This window comes from Taudactylus pleione, unplaced genomic scaffold (genome assembly GCF_031769625.1).
Source record: "Taudactylus pleione unplaced genomic scaffold, aTauple2 ptg000026l, whole genome shotgun sequence".
NCBI classification, from domain to species: domain Eukaryota; kingdom Metazoa; phylum Chordata; class Amphibia; order Anura; family Myobatrachidae; genus Taudactylus; species Taudactylus pleione.
Window position 1 is genome coordinate 7,728,341 of NW_028284428.1, and position 23,065 is coordinate 7,751,405.

General features: G+C 44.8%; 1 protein-coding gene across 4 annotated transcripts in view; it reads right to left on the reverse strand.

Moving 5' to 3' along the window:
* Positions 1 to 23,065, reverse strand: part of CNKSR2 (connector enhancer of kinase suppressor of Ras 2) — a 431,743-nt gene that overhangs the window by 121,763 nt on the left and 286,915 nt on the right. For all 4 annotated transcript variants that reach the window (XM_088451603.1, XM_088451600.1, XM_088451599.1 and 1 more), the window contains one exon: positions 1,075 to 1,123. In XM_088451603.1, the coding sequence (XP_088307729.1) occupies positions 1,075 to 1,123 (49 nt within the window). The remainder of the gene's footprint in view (positions 1 to 1,074; positions 1,124 to 23,065) is intronic.

The following is a 23,065-nucleotide window of genomic DNA, read 5'->3' on the forward strand; positions in this document are numbered from 1 at the left end:
TAAGGGGCACTGAATAGGAGGTACCACTACTGCGGGCACTGCATAGGGGGGGGGTACTACTGGGGGCACTCTATAAGGGGCTTACTCCTGGGGGCACAAGGGGCACTGCACAGGGGGACCACTACTTGGGGCACTGTATAGGGGGATCACTACTGGGGGCATTACTGGAGTCCTGCATAAGGGGGACCTCTCCTGGGGCACAAGGGGTACTGCACTGGGGGGGACAACTACTGGGGGCACTGTATAAGGGGCACTGCATAGGGGGGGATCACTACCGGGGGCCTGCATAAAGGTGACCACTACTGGGGGCAATGTATAAGTGGCACTACTTGGGGCTGCATAAGAGGGACCACTACTGGGGGGCATTGCATACTGAGGGTACTGTATAAGGGGCACTACTGGGTGGACTGCATTAAGGTGCATATGGAATGGAAAGGACTGTTCCCAGAGTGACGAGAAAGGGGTGTGTGTCATGGTTATGGCTTTTCCCATGAGACCACGGTCCCTTAATTTGTTTTGGCATGCGCAACAATATGCCTGGGGGTGGCAAAAAATATACTCGCTTACCAAAAAATTTGGGCTAGGGCCGGCCCTGTATACAGTACCAAGTGTTCTCCCACATTCCTGAAACTGATGCCTATTTGGGTACAGCAGTACATTTACCTTCTGTTTCATGTCATTGTACGTAATCTTTTTGTCTCAATTCATTTCACAGTAGTGTTAAATTTTAGTGGATCACAAGAAATAATAATAATAAAAACATTGGATCAATACACAGTTTCTAGTCCTAAAACTGCTAAAAACAAAACTTTCCAAAGAGCGTTCACAAAAGATTTTGGCAGCACAGATTTGTGCAGCGAGTGCTAATAAGCATACATTGAATGTTTACAAGCACGGATGGAAATGTAACTTTTATATCACGGATATCACCTCCCACATGAAATGTGACATTTAAAAACACATTATATTTAGAGTTACTGAATCATCTTATCCAGCTGCTTCTCCAAATGTCATTAGTTTCACAAGAACTTTTTCCCCCCACACTTTATAATGATCTAGATTGATCCACATTACCTTTATTTCTTTTCTTGGATTTATGTTGTAGAGAGGACTGCTGGAATGTCTGAAAATAAAAATAAACACTTTCATGAGAATTGAACACACATTTGCAATTCGCAGAATTTTCCTATTCACTTTGCTCTAAAGTTCCCTCTTAGCCAATGCACTCTAGTACAGGGTTCCCAAATTTTCTCAGTTTGATGCACCCTTAGGGTCTCCATATTATTTTTAAGGCACCTCTAAGCCAAAATAATCACAGAGCAGTCCCATTTTTTAAGTCGTTGGGTTAAAATAACGTAATAATGGCCTGATTCAGCATGGATTGCTATTGCAGCTCCGTAATTGCACGGAGGTCTGCTGCGAAAATATTCTAATGAGTTCAGACGCAAAGCCATCGCACAGCCAGCATAGAGACACCCACTACCTCTATCTCACATCCGTAATACCTTGTTGTCCTGTGTATACATATGGAACATCGAGTAACATCGGCCCCTCTCGCACAATTACAGCAGGTCTTACCTGCCGCAGAAACTGCAAGTCTTGTTGATCTGAGTGAGTACTCAAGCTGCGTATTTCGTCTCAGTGGCCAATTTATGCACGCTCAGGAAACGGCTTCCAAACAGACAGACATACCTGCGTTTCTCCCACCATTCCCACGTCACCACCCCCAGACGCTCACAGCCTGTCACTCACTCTGTGATGGCTTTTATTCTGCTTGAGTGATTATAGAGCGATTACAATGCTATCTCACGCAAGCTCGCTGTGGTGCATGCACAATATGCGCCATCAATCGATCTGCGTACGCAGTTGCGATCCATGCTGAATCAGGCCCTAAGTATTTAAAAAAAAGAGGAAAATTGTGTTATTCCTTTCCATTGCACCCCCCATCTCTTTCCCAGGCCTCCTCCGGCTCTCTCCCCATTGCCCCCTCCATGTCTTTCCCATTGCCCCCTCCTTCTCTCTCCCATTGTCCCCTACATGTCTCTCCCTTCACCCCTCTCCATGTCTCTCCCTTTGCCCCTCTCCATGTCTCTCCTTTTGCCCCTCTCCATGTTAACCCTCTTACTTATTTTTAGTTGTGATTGCCAGCGCAGTTCTACTGCATCGCTCCCCAGATCAGGTCTGATCTCCCACAATGCACTGCATTGTAGGACCCCTTCAGCAACAGGCAGCCTCAGGATTCACTGGGTGTTGCTTTACAGTGACAGCTCTATAATAATAACCTGGCCGGCCTCTTTAGGCCACTGTCCGCCGCAGCACCATGCTCCCAGGGAGCCGCGGCGCATAGTTTAGGAACCACTGCTTTAGTAACTAAATGGCTGCAGGTATAATGGAATGAGTCACGTGCTTTCACATCTACCAGAGTTACATGTACAGTACAGTGAATATGAATAAACCATTTGTGGTTACATCATGTTATCTAGACATGAAATCTATACACTTCACAATGGATTTTGACACAAAGACCTGTTGAACTTACAAGTCAAATGTATGTATACTGAAGAGATTGTATACATACACATATACAGTATAGTTCACTAATAATATTGATCTATTGTCTTTCATACCATGACCTGGAAAAAGAGATGGTTAAGTTGTTACATATGAAGCACAAAAAATCCCCTGTGCAATGGAGAAGCAACACCTTGTATAATGGACCACTGCAGAATTAGATATTCTTTTGAGGTGCAAGGTGATTAAAATGATATATGGGAGTGTCGAGGGCCCATTTTTAGCTGAGTTTCCTACAGTGTGACGAGCACAGGCCACTGCCTAACTGATTTTATGCCAGCAGAGACATCGGTCTTCTCCTTCACTTTTACTGGGATCCAGTGGCGTAACTAGGGGGGGTCGGGCAGGGTGCGTGCCCTGGGCGCCGTTGGACCAGCGGCGCGGGGGGGCCGGCCCGCCCGCCCTAGTTAGCCAGTGTAGCGCCGACCGCAATGAGTGCGGTCAGCGCTACACATTTACACAGGACCGGCGCTAGGCTTCCAGCGCCGGTCCTGTGCTGCACGCCTGAGCCCGTTCCCTCCCCCTGAGCGCTTGCCCAATAGCGCCAGGAGGCGGGCTCAGGCTGTGCATAACACACGCATCGCCGCCAGCGCTGGCGGCGATGCGTGTGTTAAACAGCAACCAATGAGAGTCAGATAGACTCTCATTGACTGCTGCAGCACCCACTGCAAGAGCCGGACTTCCGTCCGGCTCCTGCAGTGGGTAATGGGACTGACATCATGACATCATGACGTCTGTCCCATAATGCTGAGCACGCCAGCCCGGGCGGGAGCGGCGTCGCGACCAGGACCAGAGATTCAGGTAAGTATATTTATATATATATATATATATATATATATTTTTTTTAAACCTATCTGCACAACGGGGGAGGGGGGTGGCTACTACTGGGGGGACCTCTACTGGGGGAGGGTGGCTACTACTGGGGGGACCTCTACTGGGGGAGGGGTGGCTACTACTGGGGGCGCCATTGGGAGGACCTACTCTACTGGGGACTACTACTTGGGGGGGAACTACCACTGGGGCCATTATAAAAGGGGCCTACTACTAGAGGCACTGCACTCGGGGGACCAATACTGGGGGCAATAATAGGAAGGGCCACTACAGGGGACACTGGATAGGGGGGGATCACTACAGGGTGCCTGCATAAGGGGACCACCACTGGGAAAACTGCATGGGGGGGGACTACTACTGGGGGCACTATATAAAGGGCGCTGCATAGGGGGGGGACTACTACTGGGGGCACCATATAAAGGGCACTGCATAAGGGGATACCGCTACTGGGCGCACTGCATTGTGGGGACTGCTACTGGGGGCACTGCATAAGGGGGAACACTACGTGGGGCACTGCATTTGGGGGGCCACTACTGGGGGTACTGAGTAAGGGGAACTAATTGGGGGCTGTATAAGGGGGACCACTACTGGGGATACTGTATAAGGGGCACTACTATGGGCCTGCACAAGAGGGACCACAACTGCATACTGGGGGTACTGTATAAGGTGTACCACTGGGGTTAAGGTGCATACGGATAGGAATGTTCAGCGTGAAAATAATGGGGTGTGTCATGTTGACACGCCCCATTTTTATGTGACCACGCGCACATCTAAGGAAGTTGGAGGGGGGGGGTGTTGGCTCCCTTTTCAAATTTGCCCTGGGCTCCAAATACCCTAGTTACGCCACTGCTGGGATCTGTTGCTTCCATGATGAAGCTGCCCAGGCCAGGTACATACTGTACCAACAATGAAAAACACCAATTTCTTCTCACAGAAAATGCTAACATACAGTGAACACCGTCCCTTTATTCACTCAGGTTAAGCCATATATACTGTATCATGCTAAAAAGAGCAATAATTTAGGAGAAAGACCTAAAGTGTTTACTTTAATGAATGGGACAGATGTGTGTACTCAGCATTGGCAGATGCGACGGCACAATATATTGGGTGGACCGTAAACAAAATTTCGTTTAAGACCACCCAATATATCGTTCCCCCGCCGCACCAACTGCAGATTAGAAGATGCGACCAACGACGCACGTGAACAAAGCGGCAGTGCGCAGACACTGAGCGATGTGGCCGATATATATTGTTCCAATCTGCGTCGGAACGATGTATCTTCCGATATATCACTTAGTATGTATGCACCTTTACACTTAGCACAATGCAACACTTCAGATTTGAATCACTCTACATAGCTAAGAATGTTACTAGGTTGAAGAATCTCTCCCGAGCTTGGGTGGTAGACATCACCAAGAAGTGTGCTGGCCTGACAGCTACAGTAGGCTTCGTAAATTACCTCAAGCAGAATTCTCATGAGATCCCTATTAATATATTCTACACATGCATATGCGGTTATATTTTTCCAGTTCAATAGGATTACGGCAGGACCGAATGACTCAGTGTGATTTACCCTCTGACTGGGATATCAGTTGTACGTTTATTATTCCACAAGGATCATTGTAGAAGTCACAGAACTGCAATGTTTATTTCACTGCAAGCTGCACACACACACACACACACACACACACACACACACACACACACACACACACACACACACACATACCCCTTTCTTTTAGATATTTAATTTTATACAGAGCACATTATCTAGAAGAAAGGCTGTCTTCCCCAAAATAGATTTATGCTACTACTCTATCTCCATGGAAACCAACTTCCAGCATCTTAAAAATTCTGTAGAAATGAAGATAAAGGGTAAAAATATACAGTAATGGGTGGAAAATAACAAACCTTTTAAGATCAGCTCTTGCAACATATTCTAAAAATTCACCATATTAATTTTCCTTTTGTCGAAGCTGGATACTTGGCTGAGACAAGATCAGTTTAAAATGAGACTGCAAGACGCCATTTTGCGAATGGCCGCCTAAGCAACATTTTAGATAAACTCACACTTTAGTACATGTGGCGATATTACTATTAGCATCATGCGATTGCATCTGTAACCATCGCCATAAGTTACGGCGATTCATCAAAAGCCCATTTCATGACTTTACGTAGTTTGGGTGCTCTGGATAAAGTGTGTATATTATTATAATTCCCCTAAAGGATACATTTCAGAAATGGCTGTACAGTATGTCAAAATTGGATTGTATTAGCTAAACAGAGCAAATGGCCACGTGACAACTAGCCTGTGAAGACAAGCTTCATGGACATAACGTCTGCTCTCATTCCAGGTGGCCCTGCTCAAATACAACAAGAGGGTCGTTTGTAGCACTTAACATTTGCAGGCTTCCTACAATAAAATACCTTCAAAGCCAAGAGTGTTTTCTGAGGTTTGGGTCTTGTAACTGTGCTAATTTGCATCCACACAGGCCCTGGGAGAACAAAGACCAGTATTTTGGAGCCTGAAAAGGGTGGGGGCTGCTGGGGCATGAGGAAGTCATTGAACTATAATGCTCAGCATTCCACACTGCTAGGTGTTCTCATACACACATTAATACGCACAATTGCGCTGTTAACTAGTCAAATATTAGTGAATGCATAAGACCCTGTATGAAAACGCTGAATATTAGCTCCATGCACACGCATCTGCCCCAAGTTAACTAGCGTCTTTACATCAAACCCCACATACTCACACATTACATATTCACATACAAGGTTCCATAAGCTTTAAGGTATAAGATTCAAGTATGCACATTTATTATAATTGTTAGAAAATAAAGATTATTTCGTAACTAAGGTTTTATACGTGATAAGTAAGCCATGTTTGGTATGGTACTGATGCGTACTCTCTCAACAGTATTCCGGTAATATTGATGGAGAGATCGCAACATGCATTCTCAACTTATGGACCGCAGAGACTTCAAGCAATAAAATGTACATTATATGAACAACTGTTAGGATTTGCATGAGGTGGGAAACCAGAGACCACCAGTTGTTAGAGGCTGGATCGTGTCTATTTGAACCAACCTGTTAAATGCCTTGTAACATATGCCCTCTCCTTTAGTACCAATGGTATTAGCAACAAACTTCTCTATTGTGTTGTTTATTTCTGGGGGGTATAAATATGTGTGCTCTGACCCTGGGTTCCAAGTCTTTGTGCTGAATGCTGATTGATGAGGGGTTTCTTGCTGATGCCTACCATCTGGACCAGAGAGCGCTGTGTATGTATAATTGTACTTGGGTCTGTATAATCTCTTTGTGCTAAGATTATATGAGGATCATAGCGTGTAACTGCTGTACTTTTACTTGAATAATACTTTGTGCTTTGGAACCACAGGTTCTAGGTCTGGAGTCTTTATTTACTGTATGACTGCATACGCAAATTAGCGTCATCTTTAGAGGTTTATAGGCAGGATATTAGAAGGTATAGGCAGGGGTATATAGAGGTTCAAAGGCAGTATCCTTACTTTGGAAAAGAATGGACAGAACATTAAATCAAACCTTACATTGTTCATTTCCACCGTGAAATCTTCAACACTCTTCTTATCTAAGCTAACGCTGTAGAGATTACAGTGGCTCTGACCAGGGGAACCAAGAGGGTGTGGAGGGTGGCAGGTACTGTACTGATTACTTGGGCACTGATTACTTGGGCCTGTTGTGGGGAGCCCAGCAGTGGCACGGGCCAGCTGTTGAAGAGTATAAATGTTCCCCCGTTGCAATGTGAGGCACAGGTTCTCAAACTCGGTCCTCGGGACCCCAAACAGTGCATGTTTTCCAGGTCTCCTCACAGAATCTCAAGTGAAATAATTATCTCCACCAGTGGATCTTTTAAAATGTGTCAGTGAGTAATGAGTACACCTGTGCACCTGCTAGGTGACCTGGAAAACGTGAACTGTGTGGGGTCTTGAGGACCGAGTTTGAGAACCACTGGGCTAAGGTATTACACATTTACAAAGACTGGATAATACATTATTTTGTGGCATATCGCAGAATGTTGTTCAACTGATAGGGTAAGGAAATTTTTGCCTTTGACAATATTGCTGTTTTGCCATGTTATACAGTACTTTTACATTAACTGTATGAACAAAGGGAGTAGCCCTAACCACAGCGCTATACCACTAAATGAAAAAGAGCAGTGCCCTTCTGTGTCCTGTTCCTTGAATCGTAGGAGCAGGTCTTGATTTGGGGGCTCTTTTATTGCTCAATCTGCTTACTGACAGTTCTGTATAATAATTCTGATCACCAAAGCTGAGTAAGACATTATTTTTAGGACTAAAACATTTTCTTTAGATTTTTGATGTAACAGTTTTCTCTCTTTACAGAGGTTACTGTCACATGACCTTGCAACACCATCCTCAACTTGTTGCTGTCAATTACTTTGATACTAATCCCTAGCAGTGCATAATAGTACGAGGAAGATGTTCTCTTCTAAATGTATCCAAGCTAAAAGCATGACTGCCAGCGATGAGTAAATGTACTGACTGTTAGTAAAACAAGTTCTCTGTTAGTATGAAAACAAATTAGAGATCATGAACCATGATACCTGCACCATACTTTCCTAATTTTGAAAAAGCATTTCAGGGAGATTGTGATAACAACACCTATGAGCGCGGTGGTAAAGTGGGTGAGCACTGCTACATCTGAGAGGCGTGTCATAAAACTGATTTACATCCAAATGTAAATGAGCCCCAAAGCAGTTAGTAAGATCTAATTATTGATGAAAACACACTGATACTTTTCAGAAAATGTATGTAGCCATAGGGATCATTGTGCTTTATAACCAATGCAGGGAATTGATACTAATGATCCCAATGTATATATCTCCGTTGTTTATACATAGAACAGCTTCATAATGGGGGTAAAATGCAATCAGGGAGATTGCTAGACTCTTTCGGGACTCAGGGAGATTGCTGCTATTTCAGGGAGGGAATCGGTATGAAATACTGCCGGCCGCAGATGCAGAGTTCCCGGCAGTGGAAGCCCGACAGCGCTGGAAATCCCGATCGTCCTAAGGTAAGTCCTAAGGTAAGTCCTAAGGTAAGTATCTACTAACCTAACCTAAGAGGTACGTGGTGGCTGAGGAGCTGATTGCTGATGGCGCATCGGCGAACTTCCATTGACACTGGTAAGACTGTTCCAAGGGAGAAGGGTGCTGGGCGGTGGAATGTACTCAAAACTGGGGGTGTGGAATCTGGAGACGGGCCAGTCGGGTCAGGAAGGTTCCTACCCTGTAAAAGACTAGATATTAATGTGATTCAATGTTTCCGATGTGGTGGTTTCTGCCATATTGTGGCTAATTGTTCACTTACCTCTGAACCTATGCAATGTGATACTGCTCATGTCAACCGCAGGTTGTCTTTCTTTGCACAGCCAGCCTGTACTGCTGACCGGCAGGCTGAGACAGATAAGCACATGTGTGTACTCACTGTAGAAGGAAACCGAGTGGAGGCTCTGTTAGAATCTGGTAGCCTGGTTACACTTATGAAAGTTGAATTGGTGAACCCCTTGAAGCGTAAGGGGAAAACTGTTGGTGTGACCTGCATACATGGGGATACTCGGTATTATGTTACTGCAGAAGTGAACATCGAAAAACCATGTGGTTCCGTGATAGTCTCTGTGGGTTTGGTACATGGCTTAATGTATTATGCAATATTGGGGACAGACTTTTGCACAGAGGTAAATCAACCTGACCCATTTGAGAAAGTTACTGATGTAATAGCAGAGGAAGTTTCTTCAGAGTTGGAGATGTTCCCTTTTTCTAGTATGATTGGCGAACTAGAGAATCCGGAGCATGGTGGTGGCTTGCCAAGTGATGTACCTTCCACTGAGGTGGGAAGTGTTGTTGAGCCAGTTGATCGGCTGCCTGATTTAAAGGTCAGAAGAGAGGTATTTGCCGTGGAGCAGTTAAATGATCCTACTCTGGTAAAAGCCAGGGAGAATGTCAAAGTAATCGATGGTAAACCCATAGACCTTGATAGTCCTTTGTCATATCCTCACATGGCAGTATGTCAGGATTTTTTGTATCAGGTGACTAAAAAAGGGGAAGATATTGTGGAACAATTAATAGTTCCCAAAGCATACAGAAGAACAGTGGCCCTGATTCAGAGACGGACGCTCTGACAGAGCGCTCGCTCTGAATCAGGGCCGTCCCTGCTCCTTTTTGGAGCGAACTCCTGGCCGCGATGGTCAAGACCATTGCGACCATCGGGCTTGCGACGAGACCCTGCGGTAGGGTCTCGCTTCCACAAGCCCAGGAGTGCTTTGGGCTCTATCAGAGCCAAAAGAGCTCCCACTGACATCACTAGTGATGTCAGTGGGGCTGGACCCAGACGGTAGGCGTACCCATGGGAACGCCTCCGTCTGGGCAGCCACGCCCCCGGCACGCCCACCAAAGGGGGCGTGCTGTCAATCACCATCGACAGCACGCCCCCTTTGTTACGAGACCGATAACGATGGCTTGGCCGTTGTTATTGAGGTCTCGCTCATGCACACGACAGAGGTACCTCCGTCGTGCGCATGTGCACTTGGACACCATCGACCCGCTTGCGAGCGATCATGAGCGGGTCAGAATCAGGCCCAGTGTTAGATCTGGCCCATGGTCATATAATGGCAGGCCATCTAGGAGTAGAGAAAACCACTGAGCGAATTTTGTAGAGTAATTTCTTATCAGAAATAGGGTGTTGTTTTCTGACATACCAGGAAAAACCACGGTCATTAAACATGACATAATCACTGACCCAGGTGTTAAGGTTAACCTAAAACCCTATAGGTTACCAGAAGCCCAAAGGGAGTCAGTATCTAAAGAAATTAAAAAATTTTTAGAATTGGGTGTAATTGAAGAGTCGTATAGTGAATGGTCAAGCCCCATCATGCTTATTCCAAAGCCCGACGGGAGTGTGCGTTTCTGCAATGACTTCCAGAAATTGAACAGTGTATCAAAGTTCGATGCCTACCCAATGCCTAGGGTGGATGAACTAATTGAAAGGCTAGGAACAGCCAAATATTTAACCACTCTTGACTTAACCAAAGGATATTGGTAAGTGCCATTGACTGAGAATGCCAAAGAAAAGACAGCTTTTTCTGCACCAGAAGGGTTATTTCAATACATGATGTTGCCCTTTGGGTTACATGGGGCACCTGCTACCTTTCAAAGAATGATGGATAGGATTCTAAGGCCCCATAGACAGTATGCTGCTGCTTATCTAGATGATGTCGTCATTCATAGTCCTAACTGGCAGTCTCACTTGCCCAGAGTACAAGCAGTGTTGGACTCCATCTATAAGGCAGGTCTGACAGCCAACCCAAAAACATGTTGTCTAGGGATGGAAGAGGTGAAATATCTTGGCTACACCATTGGCAGAGGTTTGATAAAGCCACAGTATTGAGGCAATACAAAGCTGGCCAAGACCCCTGAATAAGAAGCAGGTAACAGCCTTCTGAGGGATTACTGGGTATTATAGGAGGTTTATACCCAATTTTGCCACCATTGCAGTCCCACTGACCAAAGGCAAAGGTAAACAAAAAGTCATGGTGGAGTGGAGTCCTGAAGCAGAGAAAGCTTTTCAGGCGTTAAAAACAGCATTGTGTAACTAACCAGTTCTGGTGACTCCGGATTTTGACAGGGAGTTCGTGGTGCAGACTGATGCATCAGAAGTAGGTACAGGGGCAGTTCTGTCCAGAGCAAGGAAGGTGAAGAACACCCTATTTGTTACTTAAGTAGGAAATGAAATGTACATGACAGAAACTATGCTACAGTCGAGAAGGAGGCGTTGGCCATAAAATGGACGTTAGAAACTCTCAGGTACTATTTGGTGGGAAGGAAATTCAAACTGATCAGTGACCATGCCCCTTTGAAGTGGATGTCAGAGAACAAAGAGAGCAATGGTAGAATAACGAGGTGGTTCTTGGCATTATAAAACTTTAAGTTTTCCATAGAACACAGGCTAGGAAGCCAGCTGGCCAATGCAGACGCTTTGTCGCGTGTGTATTGTTTCGGGGTTGCAGTTGTTCCACCTCACAGGTCGAAACAAAGGGGGGGGATATGTGATAGAAGCACTGGTAAAATGGTCAATGGCAGATACGTTTGTCCTAGATTTTTGGCCTATGTGTTCTAAAACCCCCAGGAGAAGTCTGTTGTGCTAACAGACCAGAGTGTCGGCTTTTGAGAAAAGCCGGATTGGGTCCTGGGGGTGTGGATATGAGGAGAGGGAGGGCTCCATCCACAAGCCACTCCAGGTGTTGGGTCTTTCAACCTGACAGCAGGCTTCTAAGGGCTTGCACCTGGACACTGCTAATATAAGCTGGGTTTGTATGTGGCTGAGTGTCTCACACCTGGGAGAGCAGACAGACCAGCCTGTTCAGAGACAGTCCTTGTAAGTACTGTGCACGTGTTTTGTTGATGGTGAGGGCAATAGGCCCTACCATTATTATAGAGAGGGAATCTGCTGTGTAGCTAGTGCCCAGCCGGGCTAGGACTTATGTTTATGTTGCATTTATGTATATGTACTTTGGCACAATAAAGTGGAAAAGAGGGAGTCCATCTACCCCAGGAGAGAGACCCATGTCCCGGCCGTATCACAATATATATTATATATATATATATATATACACACATATATATATATATATACACACACACACACATACTGTAAACATATATACAGTACACACAGACACAATACTGTGCAAAAGGTTTAGGTAGGTGTGGAAAAATGTTGCAAAGCAAGAGTGCTTTCAAAAAAAGAAGTGTTCATAGTTTATTTTTATCGATTAACAAAATACAAAGTGAATGAACAGAAGGGAAATCTAAATCAAATCAATATTTGGTGTGACCACCCTTCGCCTTCAAAATAGCATCAATTCTTCTAGGTACACTAGCACAAAGTAAGGGATTTTGTAGGATTATAGTCAGGTGTATGATTAACCAATCATACATTTTCATATGCAAGTTGAAAACACAGTCATTACTGAAACAGAAACAGCTATGTAGGAAGCTTAAAACTGGGTGAGGAACAGCCAAACTCTGCTACAAAGGTGAGGTTGTGGAAGACAGTTTCATGTCACAGGTCAGACACCAAGACTGAGCACAGCAACAAGACACAAGGTAGTTATATTGCATCAGCAAGGTCTCTCCCAGGCAAAGATTTCAAAGAAAACTGGGGTTTCACAATGTGCTATTAAAACTCTTTTGAAGAAGCACATGTAGACGCAGTTGTCGGCCAAGGAAACTTAGGGCCTGATTCAGACCCACTCGCGAGCGGCTGTCCGCTCGCAAGTGGGTCGATGGTCTGCACTGAGCATGCGCACGACGGAGGGAGCTCCGTCGTGCGCATGCGCCAGACACGACGAGCGAAGGACTTTCCTTCGCTCGTTGTGTCCGATCAAAGGGGGCGTGCTGTCAATGTTGATTGACAGCACGCCCCCTTTGGTGGGCGTGCCGGGGGCGTGCCTCCCTGACGGGGGCGTTCCCACGGGAACGCCTCCCGTCAGAAGCCGGCCCACTGACATCACTAGTGATGTCAGTGGGAGTGATTTTGGCTCTGATAGAGCCAAAATCACTCAGGAGCTTGCGGTTGAAAACCTCAACCGCAGGCTCCGGCTCGCAATTTCGATGGTCGCGATAGTCACGACCATCGCGGCCATCAAAATGCACGCTCGTATAGCCTGTGGGTGGTGACCCACAGCTATACGAGCGTCCAGGAGGACGCTCCATGAAAATGGAGCCCGGCCCTCATGCAGAGCGTGCGCTCTGCTCAGAGCGTACGGCTCTGAATGAGGGCCTTAGTGCATTAGATGAAAGACACATCATGCTACAGTATGTGTGATAGGCAGTTTTTTGCTGCACCCAAATTATGCTACAACATGGTGACAGGTAGGTTTACTAGTTAAGTAATGTGTATTAGCCATTTACACAGTCGCCTTTGATATCTTCTCATAATGCTGGCAATCCAGATATTATTGAATAATGGTACTGGGATAGAGGTTTTTTATGCTTTATCATACCCTGTGGCATCAAACGGGGGGTGACACCAAAATGCAGACCCCCTCCTCAGTGACAGGGAGCCGAACAATGCACAATATCATCACAGTGAGGGAGAGTATTTGGGGGCAGCCCAGCATACTTCGGAGTGCTGGGCATGCCCCCAGAGTCAGGGGCGCCGAAAGGGTGGGGAGCGGGTATTATTTACCCGGGCTCAGGCTTGCTAGAGGGGCCCGGCGGGGGCCTGGGCCCGGCGCCACCCCCTCCCTTCCCTCACAGCAGCCCAGCACACAGCGTGCAGTGGGAGACTGCTCGCGGCTGCTGAGCGGCAGCCCAAGCAGTCTCCTATGGCTGTGGGAGGGAGCAATCACACTGATCGCGCCCCCCTGGCTGTGCACCAGGATGAGGGGCTTACAGCACCCCCCTCCCCAGCACGTTACGCGGCGCTGCAAAACTGTTTTTTTTCCTTGCTAAAGGGGGTGTGGTCACGCCTCCCGAGATTAGGCCAGGTCCCCTTCACCTGGGCCCGGTCGGACTCTCTACGCCCCTGCCCAGAGTGATGCAACTGGCCACACCTCCTTTTTGGGCCATGCGCAGGGGGTTTCCTTACCGCACTGGGAGTCATCGACCCCTTTGCCACCACTAACCAAACCTGATCTGATGAATAACCTTTGGTGGGAGATCCAGTTAAGTGTGAGTTGTTTCCTACTTCATGTTACTGCAGCTAAAGTGCTGAGACCAAAAGAGTTGGCAAAAGTGGGCAACCATCTACCAAGCTAGCCACGTTTTTACAGATAAGGGGCTGTAGGGACATTCATCAGTGCGCACATAGTAACTCTCTCAGTGCAGGGTTTATGTACTGTATATAACACCCAAGTATCTGTTTACTGATGCCACTGAGCCATACAAGCAATTATAAAGCAGATTTCAGTGCTGCTGGAAGGTACAGCTTAGAATCTATTATGACTAGTTATCTCTGCATTCTTCCCCATAACAGCCTATTATTGCTGACATGAAAATGCTGCTGTTTTATCACACTGTATGTTACTTCGGCTTGCTCCTGGGGGACAGGGCGCCTGCCCTACGCTGTAACTAGGGCATCCTTATCTAACATTATTTTAAAAAGGGTAAGCACAAATTAGGGGCAGAGCACAGCAGTACAGTGCACAAATCTTCACAGCAATCGTCTGCTTTATGTAGATTGATGGATTTATACACAGAACCTGACAGATATATTATAGAAAGGTTTTGTAATAATAAATATGCCAGTGATCGGGGGAAAGATTAATGAAGCAATAAAAAGCGACGCACAAGAGTACGCAAACATTTCATTCTGTATTGGTCCCACATAAAGCATAAAATTAAAACAGATTCTATTAATAATTAGGTTATCTATATCGCAAGCACACTGCACATATATATTAAAAGGCTGAATTATTCTGGCACAAGCTGTGACTCAAACACTGTAAGCCAAGTTAGGAGCAAAAAACAACATTGCTGATAATCACAAATACAGTATTATTGGCAATTTCATATCTATACATAGCATAAAATAAAGTTCCTGGTAGGAGTGAGTCTGTTTGTTCTGCCTAATCTCAAGACCCACTGGACGGCTTTTGATGCAGTTTTCACTAGTCACTATTCTATAGAGCATTTGTCGTGGAACATTTAGGTGTATGAAACAATCTATGACAAAAACTGAGCAGCGACGATTTTAGTGAAGTTAATGAATAAATGGACGTCCAAGCCCTTTCTTGGCTTCTGCTGCCTAAGCAGTTTAAGCTATATCACAACGATGGACTTTATTTTATACCATGTAGATATTGATACGTATTATCCGGTTTCTCCAGAAATCCCTGTTTACTGATATTTCAGTCATCGCTAGTTTTGCCTCCGGAAAAGTATCGCGCTCGTCACAGAGAACATGCCCCGGCGACACTCAAATTGGCTAAAAGTACTGTCAGATTTGGGTAAATCAGCCTGACACCCCCCAAAATATCCACTGACATGGGGGATCACTATGGATACCCCCGAAAAGCCCTGCTGAAGGTATTTGAGGTGCTTAAATGCTCTCAATAGCTGCTATTTAGCATCTTTGCACAAGTGGTGAAGAATAGCATTTAGCAGGTTTTTTTGGCAAAAATAAGTAGTCCCAGCAAATTTGGGGTACATGAAAATGGGTGCTAGCATTGTTAAAAATCGCTAAAGTGCTTTTTTAAAAAAACTTAAAAAACACACCTTCAGCAAGCACCGGCAATACAAAAAACAGCTTGGCCATACTTGGGGGACCCCCTGGAGTCGATTTCGCTAGTTTTTAAGTTTGTCCCACAACTTTGGATTTTTTTTGCCCCCAAAATGAAAGTACTTTTTTGGGGTGTTCTAAAGTATTTTCCAAACTTTTTTGACGCAGTTTACCTTTGGGGGACTGCCCCAAGGCTGCAGGGGTGTTGCCGCAAGTTTGAACCCCAAACTCCCAATTCTGCAATTTTTTCGGCCTTCTTTCAGAGGCGAATCTTTCCCACTGGTTACAAGGCACAGACTTTTCGCACCGGCGAAAAGTCTATGGAATTGAATACGAGGAAAAGTTCTCACCTGCCGAAATGACATCACCGGCGAGAACTTTTCGCCGGCAATTGAATTTGGCCCTAAATCTTTTCTCGTTGACGTCAGGATAAAAAAACGATTAATGTCATCTACAAGGCAAACTTATAAGACCTAGGTTAAAAGAGACTATCACCGTAAATTTTAAATTGCTTCCATGCGAAGCCGGTGCGGGTCACTAGTCAAATAATAAATACATAGTTTTGAAAAAAAAGTAAATGTGAGAGGTATAATTTATAAGTCTATATAGGGCAGTTATGTAGTCATTCTGATTGCACTCTTGTGACAAAATCATTTTAATGAAATAGCTGATAACCATTATCCCAGTTGAAACAATGGAATGAGGCCTATAGTATACTTAAATAGACAACATTTTGCAAATTGGAAAAGCCAAAAGCAAAGTCATGACTACAGGCATGCGAAAAATCATCAGTGAGATGAAGCCGTTTTATAAAAATATATATGTGGCAAAAACATTTTTTCAACCTCTTCTCCAAAGAGATCCTGGAGGATAGGTCAAGATGGCAAGTGCAGAGAACGTTGCGGCTCCATTGTAGTCTGCCCTTTATTGAGCAGTATCGCAATTCCGGATATCGCACAGTGGATCCATAAGGATATGATTTACCATGAATTGCTACACATCAGCTATACGTTCACAGATGAAAAAATTAAGCTTTCAAAATGTCAACACAATGAACACAACAGAATGTTGACAAGCTCACTATGTCGACTTGTGAAATGTCAACATTCTGCAGGGAGCAGAGGGTTATGATTAGGCAGTATGGGGGAGGGTTAGGGATAGACTTCGGGGTGCAGTCGTGTATCTAAGAGGGGTCGAGCAGGGTACATGCAATGGGTGTCATCGGACAGGCGGCACAGGAGGGGCGCCACCGGCTGTGGTCCAGGACACTGACCAGTGTAGTGCGGACCACAGTGAGTGCGGTCCGCACTACACAGCAAACACACCGCCACCAGTGCCGGGTAGTACACTCGTACTACCTGGCAGCAGTGTGTTTGTTTTGGCAGCCAATGAGAGTTAGACAGACTCTCACTGGCTGTTGCGCCCCACTACTGGAGTTGGGCTGGAGCTCACTCACGAGCTCCACCTTCTGGCTCCCGCTGTGGGTGATGGGTGAGACATCATGACGTCTCCCCCTTATATATGTAAGGGGCACTGGCACTGCATAGGGGGGGCACTACTGGGGGCACTATATAAGGGGCACTACTGTGGGCACTGCATAGGGGGGACTACTACTGGGGGCACTGCATAGGGGGGACTACTACTGGGGGCACTGCATAGGGGGGACACTACTGGGGACACTGTATAGGGGGGCTTCTACTGGGGCCCCATATAAGGGGCACTGCATAGGGAGACTACTACTGGGGGCACTATATAAGGGACACTACTGAGGGCACTACATATGGGGGAGTACTAATGGGAGCACTATATAAAGAGCACTGCATAAGGGGCACTGTATAGGGGGGACCACTACTGGGGGCACTGTATAAGGGGAACTACTGGGGCACTTTATAAGGGTGCATTACTGGGGGCACTGTATAAGTGTGCACTCCTGGAGGCACTACTACAGGGGGGACTGCATAAGGGGCACTGCTACTGGGGACATTGAATAAGGGGTACTACTTCAGTGGGCATTGCAAGAGGGGTACTACTACTGGGGGCATTAAGGTGTATATGGAATTGAAAGAAATGTTCCCAGAGTGGCGAGAAATGGTGGTGTGTCATGTTGACATGCCCCCATTTTTCAGTGACCATGCCCCTTGTGGCATGTGACCAAGCCCACTTTTCTGCAGGGGGGGGGCTCCGTGGCTTCTCAGGTGCTCAGAAGGGGTGCCATGTATTGGACGTCCGTGGCAGTACACTCCGGGTACATAGTTACAGCCCTAAATGGGGTGAATATATTGTGGACAATGGAGGAGGTGCCCCTTCAGAGCTGGAGCCCGGCGGTAGGCGCCTCCATTGTCTCCCATAGTTCTGTCCCTGCACAGGTGGTCTAGAATGTAATTATTTTTTAAATGTTTCCATCTAATATGTCCATCTGTAAAATAAAACTACAACTAACTACAATGGTAGAAAAATCAAATTAGTAATCTGACCATTTCATACATTTGGTTGGAGAAAAGGATGATTTGTAAACAGAAGCAGACTTTCAGTGGGTGACTAAACCAGTGATGACATAGACACAGGGAACAGTTTGCATTTCTGCAGATGGTGTTTGGATTATGTAACTTTAAAACACTAAAAGATTTTGAGTTGGCACATGTTCTCTATTCAACAGGTGTGATGGACTCAGCTATATCTTGGCCTGTAAAACGTTGTTCCCTGCCTGATCATTAAAGGCATGGATAAACAATACATTTAAATTCAGTGAATATAATGTGAACTTAAGAGATATTTATACAAACCAACTGATATTTTCCATTCTGTCCTGGAAAAAAGTAAAATTTTTTTCAGAAGAGACAAATGTATGAGAACCCAGAGGGAGGCGTGGGAGTAAATCATTCTTCAGGCCAAAGGAAATAACAGTGTTGGAGGACTCTGCTTTTAATTCTAAGTGCAGAAAAAAACCTCATGTTTATGCACGTCTCTTTCCAGAACGTGCAATTTAAATACATTTACCAATTTTAGATGGATGCTCTGTAGCAGTTGGAGTCCCAGGAGAGGTCACTGAGGTGTCCAAATGACTTATACAGTTTTCTTACAGCTCCCCACTGCTCTTCACCACCTTTTATTAATGAGGATTATAAGAAAACTACAAACTCCTTCTGAAATCAGCCAGTTTCACAGCAATATATATTTTTTCTCTCCTGAATTAATCACTGACATGCCTGCTATCAGAATTCGTGTTAGTATGAACTTGTCCTGTATGGATACCAAAAATACATATTTCAAAACATATGGGAGTGTGGCTTAGGGATGGTTGTCGTAGCTTTTTCAGAGCAAAAAAAAAGTACACTATAGGGCAGAGGTTCCCAAACTCGGTCCTCAATGCACTCTAACAGTCCATGTTTTAAGGATATCCATGCTTGACCACAGGTGACTTTAATTAGTACCTCAGTCAATTTGATTTAACCACCTGTACTCAACCATGGATATCTCTAAAACCTGAACTGTTGGGGTGTGTTGAGGACTGCGTTTGGCAACCTCTGACAAATGGTATAACTGTCGTAAGAAGTAGGCCACAGCACAGAAACACCTTTTACATCGCTGGATATTTATAGGATGAATAAATACAGTAGCAGCTCAGTATGATCTGGCAGCCATGTCTTCTGTAGAACAATGGCTGTATATCACCTAAATTATTGCGAGAAGTAATAATGCGTTATAGATGCTGGGTTTCGGTAATAACCATGGTTACTATGGTTTAATTCTTTCAGTGATTTTCTAATAGCAATGTTTTTTTGTCTTGGGTTAACAAAAAAAAAGCGATCAACAAATATGATATCTTAGTAATGGTGCCCACACATATACCGACTTTTCATCCAATTTGGCCGATTTCAAATCACGAATCGTGACGACAGATCATGTAAAACATGGCCAAATCGTGAGTTTCTACTCTTGATCATGATGCCAATGCGTGTCCCCGCTCGTCGTACCTCACATCTTCAGATCTGCCGTGCTGTAGGGCAGATTAGCCAATCTGGGATACAATGCACTGGCTGCACGATAGATCTTAAATCAGATTGGACATTTTTAACTCCAAATCGTGACCACGATTGCCTGGGGAGAGTTCAGGGGAAATCGTGTACATCAGCTGATTGGGAGCAAGTCGGTATGTGTGTGGGCACCTTAACACTACACTAATACAGTTGATCCTTTATATTTAAGCTTCTATCCATTTATTGTGAAATGTTGGCCAGCAGCTGTTTTATTGTAGGTGACTGATATTCCTGGGAAAAACTTTTTTAATCTTTATCCTGCATATTTATAAAAAATATGTCTGTTTTTGGTGTGGTACTTGATTAGCAAAACAGAGACAGCCTTCCAGTAGATGCCAAGTTACATTACTAACTGCTAGATGCATAGATATGTCACACAGTATACACCTAAAGAATAATGTGTCAGCTCTTTACCTCTGCGACTATTGGAAGGGAACCTGACAGAGAAATGATATTAGCTTTCAGGGCCTTCCAGCAAAATTCTCCTTCTACTCAGAAACTGAAGATTCTGCCCGAATACACAAACAAGAAAAAGTACAGCAAACCATTATTTTTTGTTTACCTTACATACAAATACACTGATCTTCTTTTATACATTTCCGTATAACTTTAATATTAAAGGCTGGCCCACAAAGGTTGGATATTATTGTCAGTATAAAGGTTTTTGGTAACATGATGGAGTGTTTTGAAGCAAGATATACATGAATAACATTTAATTATCCTTTTTCCAGCAAATGTATAAAATCGCTGCGATTAGCAATTTTTTAATTTAAAGTACAGATTTGTGAAGCACACAGATTATTTTACCCCATGGATAGAACCCCCTATCTCTGCCATGGAAGGCTACTTCTTCTTCAAAGTTGTCAAAGACCTCATAGTGACCTCCCCAAAAACTTACATACACACATTCTCATTATACATAGTGCTTTTTTTTTTGTATGAAAAAAAAAGGTACTGGTATCCACATAAACTGCTGAAGGTCCTGTATCCAGGATAGTGTCTCCTTAGAGGATTAGCCATATTAGTTCTTCATCGATATAAACGTATCAAAAAGTTAGCAGCATATGGATTACATACATACCCAATGTTTGTGGATGTACGCATGTGCTGGACCCGTTCTATTCATGTGCAGAAGGAGTCCTGTGTATTAGCACTCAATGCCTCCAAGCCGCAACGCCATTTGGGGACAGGGAAGGGGCAACGCTGAACTGAGTTCCTGGAAATGGGGGCATGTGCCCCCATTTCCTGAAAGTGCCATGGTCAGGGTCTGCGTCGTAGGACGCAGATTTCCTGACCTCGCAAGTGGCTAGGAGCTGGCCAGGCTGAGAAAGTTTTGGCTTACGCAGCCTGGAAAAAGCAACAACCATCGTGACGGTCGCAGTGGTGATCCGTATCAGCGTCTACAGACACCACCTGCTACATTATCATTTTAGTTGGACGGTATTGCACAGCCGCTTACTTGCAATACCATCTACATCTGAATCAGGCCCATAGTCTCTTAACTAGGCAGTAAACATGACTGACAAGGTGGATTTGCCTTTCTTGACGGTCCAGAATAGAACCAATCAGAACGCATAATAGCATTACCAGAATGGTACAGTGTATATAACCATAATTGGCTCTAAATTAAGTTAAGGCAAACTATCACACTACCATGTAAATGCAGTGTGGCATCTGTAAGTTATGCTGGGTACGCACTAGGACAACAGATCGGTCAGGAGACCGATCCGCTGTTAGAGTGGCCGATTGGTAAGGTATATATACTACAATCATCTGTTTAATATGTCTGGGCTAATATCACAACTGGACCGGCATTTACATTTTGTGTATGGGCGGTCGTCGGGTCTCCCGTACACACACCATTCAGCTATATATCAGCATCAGCTGTTATGCAGGACCAATGTTGTTCACAGACATATCTGGTGTACACACCCGCTGCTGTACTGGCTATCATATATATATCACTCGTCGATAGGACTGGCAATATATCTATAACTGTGTAGCCAGCCATATCTACTGTACAGCCATTGTCAAATGTTTTGAGAATGACACAAGTATTGGTTTTCACAAGATTTGATGCTTCATTTATAGACCTTTTTGTCAGATGTTACTATGGTATACTGTAAAATTACAAGCATTTCATAAGTGTCAAAAGCTTTTATTGACAATTACATTAAGTTTAATTAAGTTCAATGCTTGGAGTTTATCAGAATTTGTGGGTTTTTATTTATCCACCCACATCTTGAGGATTGACCACAAGTTCTCATTGGGATTAAGGTCTGGGGAGTTTCCTGGCCATGGACCCAAACGTTCGATGTTTTGTTCCCCGAGCCACTTAGTTATCACTTTTGCCTTATGGCAAAGTGCTCCGTCATGCTGGAAAAGGCATTGTTCATCACTAAACTGTTCTTGGATGGTTGGGAGAAGTTGCTCTTGGAGGATGTTTTGGTACCATTCTTTATTCATGGCTGTGTTCTTAGGCAAACTTGTGAGTGAGCCCACTCCCTTGGCTGAGAAGCAACTCCACACATGAATAGTCTCAGGATGCTTTACTGTTGGCATGACACAGAAATGATGATAGCGCTCACCTTTCCTTCTTCGGACAAGCGTTTTTCCAGATGCCCCAAACAATCTGAAAGGGGATTCATCAGAGAAAGTAACTTTACCTCAGTCCTCAACAGTCCAATCCCTGTACCTTTTGCAGAATATCAGTCTGTGCCTGATGTTTTTCCTGGAGAGAAGTGGCTTCTTTGCTACCCTTCTTGACACCAGGCCATCCTCCAAAAGTCTTCATCCCATTTGTAGAAGATTGCAGCAGTTGCAAGGACAGTTCAATTTGCCATGTTACCAACTGAAGCAAGAGGTAGTGACCAGATGGTTGCTTAAGTGAATGGAGGAACAGAAACAAGCCATTCAAACCTACACAACAAGCCGTGACACAGGGATAGAAGGGGGGATGCACCTTAGCCCAGCACACTGGAGAATACACTCTGTTTTATGCAAGCTACTGAAACCATTTGATGTAGTAACTAATGAAGTGAGTTCAGACACTGCCAGCTTGAGTCAGGTGATTCCCTTAATAAAACTACTGAAAAAGCAGCTAGTGAAACTGAAGGAGGAGATTAAACAAAGTGATTCCGCTAAGTATGTTGCACTTGTATATCAACTTCTTTATTCGCTTCACCAGGACCAAAGAGTTGTCAAGATGTTGCAATTGGATCACTACAATTTAGCAACCATGCTTGATTCCAGGTTTAACGCATACGTAATGTCTTTCTTTTCAACTGACACAAATCTTAAGAGATGCAAAGAGCTCCTTGCCAGCAAGTTGTCAGCTCAAAT